This window comes from Diorhabda carinulata, chromosome 2, assembly GCF_026250575.1.
Source record: "Diorhabda carinulata isolate Delta chromosome 2, icDioCari1.1, whole genome shotgun sequence".
In the NCBI taxonomy this organism is placed as follows: domain Eukaryota; kingdom Metazoa; phylum Arthropoda; class Insecta; order Coleoptera; family Chrysomelidae; genus Diorhabda; species Diorhabda carinulata.
Genome location: NC_079461.1, coordinates 22,470,493 through 22,482,643, shown reverse-complemented (window position 1 = coordinate 22,482,643; position 12,151 = coordinate 22,470,493). Strand labels below are relative to the sequence as shown.

The 12,151-nt window shown below is 30.3% G+C and overlaps 1 protein-coding gene across 3 annotated transcripts in view; it reads left to right on the top strand.

Annotated features, from left to right (window-relative positions):
- The window catches only part of LOC130904183 (LIM/homeobox protein Lhx9), a 70,362-nt gene that overhangs the window by 14,411 nt on the left and 43,800 nt on the right, over window positions 1-12,151 (top strand). For 2 of the 3 annotated variants that reach the window (XM_057816803.1, XM_057816805.1), the window contains exons 2-3: window positions 6,159-6,501; window positions 6,562-6,736. In XM_057816803.1, the coding sequence (XP_057672786.1) occupies window positions 6,159-6,501; window positions 6,562-6,736 (518 nt within the window). The remainder of the gene's footprint in view (window positions 1-6,158; window positions 6,502-6,561; window positions 6,737-12,151) is intronic. The other variant, XM_057816804.1, reaches the window with a different exon arrangement.

The window sequence follows — 12,151 nt, the reverse complement described above, 5'->3', positions numbered from 1 at the left end:
TACACGTATACGTATGTGCGCCGCTGTAGGTTTTTGCATGCAGGAATCCCGATTTACGTTGTTCTGCAGGAGCTACCGGATGGTCGACCAATGAGTTATATACCTGTAACTCACTTTCCACAGATTAGAAAATGTAAATCATCATGTCTTTTGGTTATAAATCAACAAGCTGTAATAGTCTCAAGGGAATTTATTTACTTATTCTCCTTCTCTCTCCTTCTACATTGACACCATTATTTATAGCTGTTAGCGAACAAGACATAAAAATTTGCTAAGTATACATCGGCATTCTGTTTTTGTTAAAGAGTAATTATGTATATGTATATATAGAAACGTATAACATTTATAATATTACATAGATGTTATTTCCTATAATTATCTTAAAACAAAAATTATAAACAAAATAACGAAAATATTTAGCAATATATGACACAAATGTTCGATTCTGTTATATTTAGTTCGAGAAAAAATTCTTAGTCTACTTTAAGGCAATTTTCCGTCGACAAAGTGATTTAATAAACATTTTCAAAATAATTCGTTGTGAATTTTTTATATGCGAAGTTGCAATCTTGATTTACGACTTGAGAGAGATTCTTTTAATAAACTGAGTCGAACATATCAGGATTTCTAATCACGAATCTATGAGTATGACTACGGTGTACATGATGTAATTTATTTTATATCGATTTTTATGATGGTCGGTTAATGTACATTCCATGAGCGTTTAAAACTCTATAAATGGTGAACCTAATACTGATACTGTCAATAATTATAGATTAAAAGAATCAATAAACTGCAAAATATTAAATTACAAGGCACTTGATAAAAAACTACCTCGTGCTAGGTAAAGAGAAAAGTTTTTAATCGAGGAGCTTACCTTATGTTAGTTAAAACTTATCAACTATATTTTTTGATTGTTAATTTAAATAGAATTTATTATAAACCTTATTTAAATTTATTATTTTGTTAGTAAAAGGCAAGATGTACCTTTTTTCCACGCAATTTTTAGCAAAAATTTGTTAAATAATCGTTAGTATTTCTTAAATAAAGTGTAAAATTCGAAATAATTGCTCGCATTTATTGAAACATATTTTATAATATATATGTTTCCTAGTTGAAAATGTTTTATAGCAGCAATTATAGATGCCGCTTTCGTGAAAGTTATACCGATAATCAAAATAATGTATTCACAATTAAATAACTTATATAGGAACTTATATTGAAGATCTGGAGTTAATAATTACTTATTTCTCGTGTTTTTCTCGGTTTGCTAGTAGGACAAAAGCATATTCAGTTAATTTTTCGTAGATCCTTCTCGAACTCTTTATCTCACGAGCATTTTGATTAATTTTAATTAATTTATTAGACAAGAATTTTGCTGATTATTGAATTCTTTGTCATTTTAATTTATTTTGTGTTCAGCTCGCAGACTATTTCATCGAATACTTGGATAATTATAACTTGAGCCTTAAACAAACACGAAACGGCGGTAACACGCTGGCCGAGCGGCGATGGGCCGCTTTCATAACATAATGAGAGCTATGTGATAAGCCCGGTTCGGGCCAACGGGCCAAGTCGTGCTGTCTACCAGGGTCGTGAGAGTGATAGCTGTCAATAGTATCTTCTTCCACGGGCTGTATTTCAAGAAATATTCCTAAAATGACCAAACATAAAATAAGAATCAATACTATACGTAAATTATTTTGAATATTCTTTCAAGTACTGGTGGGACGATAGAACAGCGTAAAATTAGTATCATGAAAAATTGTCAATCCAAATTAGAATATTATTTATACCTAAAAATTCCTGATTTTTTATTAAAAACTATTGTAGATGAATATGTTTATACGTGAATATGTAAAATGCAAACCCTTCGTTTATATTTGGAGTTGATTAAAACGTAGAAAAGGTATTGCGGACAGGCCTAAAAGTCACTAAGGACATTATGACACGTTTATAGTCATTAGACCAGAACTCTTTTTGAATACATATTAGATAATAATGGTTGTAACACTCACGTAGCTGACACAAGCTTAATAGATTACTACTAATAGTACTTCAAAATAATGACTTAATAGCTACAATCGTGATTAAATCCACCTCAAAGCAAAATCACTCACATCGGCTTTAATGCGATTTAATGTAATATTTTATTTGCGATAATAATGCCTGTAATTGATTTCGATTACCGTTTATTAAAGTTCATAAAACTGGGAACAGCTTTCAGTAATGTACCGATCAGGTAAACATACACTAATAAAAGTGAGAATACTTTTAGAAAAGATAGAATAATTCAAATGATTGAATTTTATTTCGTTTATACTATTTTGATTTCTTTGTTGGGGCATGTCACTCAATTATGTCTTTACTTTAAAATATGAATTATATACATAGTACTTGTTTTGGCAAAAGCAACAATTTGAACCGTATCGTTATTTTGACGTTGATAACTGGTTATTACATTTTTAGAGTACTCCTCCTTAGGAACGATAAATGGATAAACATTACTCTTGAAATTGTTCGGAAATTATGGGTATTTTGGATGAAATTACCTTCGGATGATCGCTGGTTTCATCAAACAATGGTGTACGCTAAAAATCGTTAAACTAGTACGACAAGCGTTTCAAACATAATACATTCGATCATTGAGTTTATCGAGAAATAAAAAATTAGCTCTTGTTATGATGATATATTATGCAAATTTTCTTAAAAATTGTCGACAAATAAATTTTGTTCCACATAGATTAAAAGATATCGGCTACTCGTTTTCGCAATATCGACTCGATACTACAGATTATTATTAATTATTATGGTTTGCACGCTGCGATGATTCTCGTTGCCTCAAATAAATTTTCCAATCGACTCCCTCTAGATAAAGAAATAAACAAGAACGTTAAAGAAATGAGTATGTGTCAGAAGGGAAGTAGTTGTATGTTTCGCATGTAATAAAGCTGTAGAAAAGCGAAAATTTCAACGGCACTGTGCATGTATACAGCTAATACTAATGATAAAACCAGTGCAATAGATTCAAAATCATTGCATATTCATAGACCTACACTAGTCTCACATGACTTGTAATTAGAATTATTTGCGCTTGAATAATAAATTGATTATCAAGTTTAACACGCATCTCTGCACGTTTCTTCCATAAAAATTATTAGATTGCTTATTTGCGATAAATAAAAAGCACAATTACTTGACAATAATAGTTGGAATCTCTTGTACAATTGTCGAACAACGTGGAGTTGCAGAAGTTTTTTTTTTTAAATTAGAACAAAATTTTCGATCTCTGACGAATACCATTTCGTTGCACCGTATGGATTGTGTATGTGAAATTGAAAAAATATTGATTGTGACATTGTTGCCAAATGGAAATTTTTACGTTATATAACATTTGTAATAACCTAAATTAATACTAAATGAAATTATCGTTTTCACAGTGTTGACAGATTATATTAACTTTCGAATTAGGCTAAATCTCACATTCTACGAATTTATAACCGGAAACGAAATTTTTTTGTCGTAAACAAAAATTCATAATCTTTAATTTATGCATGTAGATCAGACTCGGCCCACTTATGTAAATCCGAAGAAGATTTACGCAAGAAAAATTGAAAGAAAAAATTAAGAACAAGAATTTCTAGCGGTGAACATATTTGAATGAAAGGCAACTGAACGGTTTTCGAAACGCTGACAGTGCACGTTATTGACGAAAGAGGACAACTGACCGGTCGCGGTTCCGAAGGACCACAGGTTTCGACTGCCTTTTTTATAAATCAGCTGGTACTAAATTAAAATTTGTCCGATAATATTACTCAATACAAATTTGAATTTATAGAAAAACAAGTTTGAATAATCGCAAAATATTCGTCGTTTTCGAGATATATATCATGAAATTATACTTATCCCAAAATAAGTAATTATCTTTAACATAGTCTGTTTACTTGGAAATGAGTTTTCATTACCGAATAACGTTTTTTTTTTTTTGATAATGAACTATTCGATATATTGTAACGTTTTCACTGCTCACAGCTTGCGTTACTTTAGTTGTTATAAACATTATACGATATAAACCTTTTTGTAAATAATTTTCTTTATAAGACATTTTGTCATATTATCTTTGAGTAGAAATATTTACACATAATATTTCATATTTCTTTTGTAGTTTTGTATGTACTTGTTGGTGACATACTGGGTTCCTGGAATCTAAGTTATTTAGCACAGTTTAATTTGTCCTTTTGTTGAACTATTTTTATATAAACAAATTAAATGTTTGGTTTATTGTCTTTTGAGGTTAAGTCTTGGCCTAGAGGACGCAAGCATTATTCAAAATTTGCCAGACGTGGTATAACTGGTTGCAGAATTATGTTGCTTGTATGTTGTATGTTGTCTGGTGTTTTGAAATTGAGCTATTGTTGTTCCTATCTAGATTGTCGTCATGACGTGTGACCCGATTTTGCTCAACTGCTAACTTCATTTCCTTTTGACTGTCAACCGATGAGGGGTTTTTCATTATGGATTCGATTATAAATTTTTAAATTTGGCTCCAAATTCTATATTAGCGGAAGTCGTGATATTTCCGACTAAGAATTTGACGATTGGAGAGGTAGTTACCTTGTTCCTTTTGATCAGCGACCGTGGTAGCGTTAAAAGCAATTTCTCCAGAGATTTTTGAAAAGCGGGATTTAGCCGGCCTAAAGTAGCCAGCCGCCGATTACAAAAATTCTGGAATATTAAATTGTTAATTGACATCCAAGAAGAAGTAGATATAAGTTTCCTTCGTTAAAAAGGAAGGGACCTAGTTTTGGACATAGGACCTTTATTAGGGTTTAAAACTTAGTCGACTTTAATTGGGATTTAACGTCGAACTTTGACTCGTGGAACTATCCAGTATCCGCATTCCACGGATGTGGTCCTGTTTGTATTCTCCTGACAAGTAGGGAGTCTAATGTGTTGCTAAAAGTCAGATCAACTCTTATTAGTTTTTTGTACTAATGAGTTTTGCGGGTAACTTTTTTTAACCTGTTTTTTTTTTATAATTTCAAATATAAATCATTGTATTTTATTTTCAACAAGTAGCTTTATTCCTAAAGATACCTCAACCTATTTGTACCTTTCTGTACATATTAAACACAGCAAAATCTTGCAACGAACCCTGACAACACACATTAACATGATGAGCTTAGTCGGAACCCAGAATGTGACCTTTTAGGTTACAATATAATTTTCGAATGCAAATTTCGTACACTAAAGACTATAATATTACCTACTCATTTGTAAACGTATATAAATATGTGTGTGTTTACTATTGCCGTTTATGAGTGAGACCTGACTAAAATTTACATTTTAAATAAATATTCCACATTCAAATCGTTACTTACATAAGTTATTCAATAATACACTTTATTGGATTGAAAATGACAGATAATGGTGATTATTACGACTTGACTAGATTGTGAAATGATATTTTTAAATCTTGCCATAATAATATTTTAACGATTAAGTTTGAAAAATATGTTTAATGTTTTGACACGCTCTCATAGCGACGAAAATCGAAGGCGTTTTAGTCTCTATTATGAGAAAAGCTCGATAACGAAATATTTCAACAAGCAGACTCCGAATTAATTTTTGGTTGATCTTATTATTGAGGTACCTTCAAGTGAATGAGTTATATAAACATACCTATTAAATGAGAAGTGATATTCAATATAATTTCGTTCTATTTTTAAGAACAATTCATTTTATTTTATCTAAAGCAACCTCGACTAAAACGACTTTTATTTATGAAATAAAAATTGACAGTGCTACCTGTTTTGCTCTCTAAAAAAATAATAAAATAAAAAACCGCCTAGACAATTTTAAATAATTGGTCATAAAAATTTATGATAACGTTATATTACACGGAAACGGCATTAAAAAAATATTATAAAATATAATAATATAATTGAATAGAATCCATATATTAATTAATAAGTTTTTTTTTTAATTTTTAGTTCCATGATATTTATTGTCACATATTTATTTATTTATAAAGCTCTTGTGTGAAAGGAAATTAAAGGCGCCTAAACACCTTAACTAGCACATCAGTAGTGCGTGCAATGAATTTTCTATTTTTTAATAGACGCCATCGAAAAATTTTCATATTTTTTTTGTTTCAGCAGCAGCACGAGCAATACATCGGTCCGGCGTATGATCCTTCGCGCGACCTTTCGCCGAATCTTCCTTCGTGCGAATCGTCAATGGGGGATCCGGAGCAAAGCATCTCCAGTGGAAGTTCTTGCAGCACACCCTCTAATAACAATCATCAATCATGCGGTTCCGAGATTTGTAGACCGCCACACGTTTCTTCGGGACTGCCACAGCATCAGTCTCAAAGATCTATTACACCCGCGGAACTCTGTAGACCTCATTCATCGTTCGACCAGCACATACCAAAGATAGAGCCTCTACAGTCGAATACTCCGCCTGAATCACCGGCAGCTAGCTGCATAGATGAAAACGGTACGAAATTAATATAAATAAGAACATAAACAAAAATGATGTTTTAAATTTTTTTTTCAGGTACTCATTGCGCCGGTTGTGGAGCAAGAATAACTGATAGGTACTATCTTCAAGCTGTAGAAAGAAGGTGGCATACTTCTTGTTTACAGTGCTGTCATTGTAGACGAACATTGGAAGGAGATAATTCATGTTTTTCCAGGGACGGTAATATATATTGTAAAAAAGACTATCATAGGTAAGTTGTATCTTATTATTTTTATATATATATAACCGAGGCTTTATCTTACACCTGAGAAATGCAACAAAATAACAACACCCTTTTTTTTAAATATCCAACGAGTCGAGAAAACGGCATTTTTAACAAATTTCTTCATCTTCTTTTACGTTCAGTTGGCTGGTTCACACGTAACTTTTCTCACATGCTTCGACAAAATGATATGAAAGTCGTAAAAAACCACATTGTAGAAGTATTTACTTGAAAAATCTCTTAAATATTTGACCTTGCTATAATCGTCGAGAAAAAATTAGGTGAGAGTGGGGAATTTTTTCCATTTCTTATTATTATGGTAGCGAAATTTACAAAACGACAGCAATAACAAAATGTACATATTATATAGAAATATATCATGTAGAATACGACTAAAACATAGTTAAGAATTAGATTTTATTAATGTTTAATTGCGTTTTCGGATCCAACATTAAATTTGGGTAAGACTTTTAACAATATACTGTGGAAAAAAAGAAAGAAAAAGACGGCTCTGAGTATATCTTTTCGAGAAAAATACTCGATGCCATTATCTACGACCATGTAATGGTATGTGAATAAACTAAACCCGTATATAAATTCAAATACATATTCATTGAAGGGAATTGAAATATTCTCCGGTTTCCCCCAGTGCCAATATCTCGGTGCTATGGGTACTTAATATGTCTTGTTATGTAATTAATCAGCAAGTTATACTAAAACAGTAGCGACGAAATATTTCTCAGATGCACAGACAAAAGAAGGTACGTCATGAAAAAGTATTAAATTGTTGGAATATTCTTAACTTAAGAATAAAATATTTTTTTTTAACGAAAGACAGGAAAATCTCTATTTGAAGGGAATGCGAAACATCGTGGTACTGGCAATGATTTGTAGAATCATCTTGATAATTGATGAATACTATTTGCGAGCATCTGACGTTATTAACATATTCGAAATAGTAAAATAGTCGCTTTAAAAATACTAAAATATTCAGTTGATTAAACTTTTTGTCAATCTAAACGTTTCCTTGTCCTATGGCGATTTGATGTTATTGTAATCGTAGATTGATTTTATTTGAATTTTAGAACATCAAAAGTTGATACGGATAAGAGTGTTTTTGAAATTGCCATTATCTAGAAATTTTTAAATATGTTTTACAGATCTTTGCAAGTAGTCAAAACAAGTGATTAATTCCAAGTCCTAAAAATATAAATCTGAAGATATGTACGTTAAGTTTTATAAGACATATGCGGCCAAGTATTATTTAAAACAAATTTTTTTATTATCAACAAAAAAACTATAATCTTACTAATCACGTGCTTTTATGATGTTTCTTATATAATTAACTTGAAAATATTGGAAATGTAACCAGTACTGTTAGTTATACGATATTTCCCAGTACCATATAAAACCCATTTTTCTTTTGCCCATTTTCAATACGTTGACAGCAAATGCACAGTGTCTCTGTTTCTTTACAACCTCTTGGCTTTTCTCTTTTTATGGTTGTGATAGTTTTATCCCATTGACCATTGACAGAGTATGTGGTATTCAATGGGTGCTTAGTGTGGCCAACCGCGACTTGACTCTTATTTATTACATATTTTTTTCTCTATTTAATCGTTGCGACATATTTGGAATTTGCTTCAAAATAATCTACGATATACTCTATCACTAATACACTTTCGATATATTTGAAAATAGTAATTGTTTGTACGAGCCTCATAATATCATTGATATTTTCCTTTTATTTTTAGAGTTTCAAAAACCTAACCATACAGCTTGTTTCAAAAATAAAACTCGATAGATTCACAAAATTTAAAACATTTTTGTTAAGATATGAATTGGTTTTTGAAAAATAACACTTTTACACATGTTCTACTGTTGTCGCCGTCGATTACACATAATGCCGATAAAAAAATTGAGAATAATTATAGCAATAATAACATAGTATTAATGCAAATTTGATATATGTATATTTAAAGCAATGGGTCTATATAAAAAATAGACTGATAGAAATTACGTAGAACTATTAAATAAAGTAATTATGTTTTTATTTTCAAATGACCATAATTTACATATATTAAAATTTCCCGATTTTCAATATCCTGCGAGTAATTTTTAATTTTATTTCGATTTAAGCGACTTTTCGTATATCGTTTATGATTAGGTTAGGTATTGGTAATGTTGATTAACGTTCAATCGCACCTGCTTAGCAGCTTTTGATTATATAGAATAAAATAACTTGTTTACGCGTTTTCATTATCCGTTAATTTCTTTTCTTAAAGGTGCCCATATGAATCATATGAACTGTTATGTCTGGTTTTAATCACTGGACGCTTAATTTTTCTTACCATTTATTAAATATCTTATATTTTTTGTATTTATTCATATTTTGTTGCGTTCTTTTTTAATTTTTTAGAGTAAAAAAAATTGTTGTTACAAGTATTTTCAGTCTTTATTAAAATATGATTTGATAATGACAGTTTGCGTATTTATATTAATCAATAGATCACCTACATCATGATTAATATAGTAATAAATACCCAAATTGTCATTGTCAAATCATATTATGATTTAGAAAGATAGTAGTCGAAGTATCAAATTATTATCTGTCTTTCAAAAATTATGAAGAAACTAAGTTTAAAACAGAAGAGACCCATAAAATCAAGACGATTTGGAAACATAAACATATCAAAAGGTCTAAGAAATAAGAAATTAAAGAAATTTATAATTATATTTATTTATATATTATATTGACCTTAACTTTTCTAGACGGTCGGTGGGTTGTTTGAAAGATTAACTTTTTATAAAAAGTAGTTTATGGAAAACAATCAAAATTATTTTGATAACAAATAATACGCGCTTTATGCAAAATTATTTCACTAACTATTTATAAACATTCCGTTGTGAATGAAGATTTAATAAAATATTATTGCTGATGCTCACAATAATTAAAAAGTAAATGGGTGATTCCATTATAACTGTGATATTCAATGTCCTGTATTGTTTTTTTGTACTAGTCATTAATTAATAATCAATTAATAAAAATTTTGTGTTAATTGAATAATTCTTAAGATATTTAAACATTATTTTTATACAATATAACTTGCCACTTAAAGAAAACTTATACTACATCACTTGAATGTTAGTACCGTGTCATGTCCATTCCTAGAATTTACCGATAAATTATTAATTTTTTTTGTCGTAACAAATGATTTAAACTAATTACCTTATAAATTCTAATGTTTATGATCAAACTGAGGAAAATTGATGCACTTGTTGTTTAATATCTTAAGTTACCATGTCAGTACCGTGGATAAATGAGTCAGTACCGTGGAACTCAAAATCCGACATTTGTGTCTTGCTCGTGATACTTTGAAGTTGTAGTAAATTCCTCTTAGAGTTTTATTTTTACAGTAAAATAGATGAATAAAATGCATAAAAAAGTTAGAAAAGTTAAATTTTAAAATCTTGAAATTTTGAATACAAAAAATCACAGTTAGAACGGAATCACCCAAATCAGTTTTTTTACTTCATTATATAGAGAAAAAAATTCATATTCAGTAGATCGATCTATTAATGGACATCCAGTGGGTACACGAATAATGATAAAATGAAACAGTTCCTACATTTTCCCTGTTCATGTAACTTGGAATGAAAAAGTAATGACCCATATTTTATACAGGTTTTTTTTCATTCGTACGTAAACTCGATAGAAAGAAAATTGTTGTAAAACAATATCTTATCTTTAGTAAATGAGTTAATATATTAATTACTCGACAAAAAGAGGTTGTTAACATTTTTATTGCTTTGACAGTTGTTGGATTTTATTAAGTGAGAGCTTCGTAAATTCGTAAATTGATTATATCAGCCACGCAAATAATACTAATGAAAATTGAATGAAATAATATAATCATTAGTTATTGTAAATTAAAATAAGTTGGATCTATCTACTGTCTCCCAAAATCTATACAGGCGAAAGAAGTACAAATGACTTTAAATATGGTTATGGTATTTTAAAAGTTTCTGAAATAATTTTTCGGGATCATTTGATTATAAAACGTGACGGTGTAAATTCGCACATCATTTTTTCTTTGCAGAAATATTTCGTAATGTAACGGTAAAATTTCATGTCAAATTACCACCAATTATTCGGTGACAGCAGATGCATTTTCAATGACGACGTATTTTCCTAGTATGTAATTTTGAAATACATTATGTAAATAACACTAAAATTCACGATACAGATAATAATTAGCATAATTATATTTATCTGCCTGCAAAAGACTATAAAATTGGTTATTTCCGAACGTGCGTGTTTAAAACAAAAATATTCTTTTCTCCAATATAAAAATTAGAAATCTTTAACGTTATTCACAAACGAATAATATTCCATTATTATTAAATCATAAATATTGGAACTAAAATTGTATTGAAATAATTCCGTGCAGAGTGAAACACACGCAAAAATAAAATAAGTCTACTAATCAATCACAGTCACATAACAAAACAAAAGTTGATGTCTCTGAGGTACTAAACAGCACTTATACAACTGTCATTGTACCTCACACAGCCAACTTGTATCTCGAATCTATTGTGTGCTGACATGAAAATTCGAACTACGGCAATTTATCCCCGATAAGTCTCTCTGCCGGAGGTAAATGGCCAAATCGTGACCATTAGTCCGACCGGAGGCCCCGGGGGCCTCGGGACTCGGCTCGGTAACCCGCGATACTTCAACGGGAAAACTTTCCACCACCACTAATTGATTTCCTTGCGTTTTGTAAATTCGGAAGAAGGCAGTGGTGTACCGGAAGCTTATTAACTCAATTCCCAATCATGTATCAAAAATTAATGAAATTTCAGTCCTCTACATTAATATATTGATTTGGTAAAAAACTAAGCTATGATAGTGCCTCCGAAATAAACTTTACTTAATTTTAACTTTTTCGTAATAATGTTCAAACACAAAGTAATAGTTTCATTCAGTTCAAGTTATTCTCTTTATTGAATAAAAAATTTAAAAAACGCACAGTATCTCTAACAAATCTTTTATATTCAAAAATACATCAGTATCTTGTAGGTACGTTGTGACGCCTCTGAGAACTATACTAAGTACACATTTCGCCGTTCTCGTCCTGCGAGATATATCTTGTGCAATAGATTCCTATCGTTGAAATTCATTTTGGCCGTACGTGTTTTATGAGGTAAAAGACGTATCTTTAAGTACTCGCCTGGAGTTTACAGTGTGCCGAGCACGTCCTCCACCGATAGCAATTAGCCATAGAACGGCTGTACTTAACTCGAAACTATTAAACACAACCCTATAATATATTTATTATAAAGGAAAAATAAACCCAACAGAATTAACCCATCATACAATTCATTAACTACAACAAATAG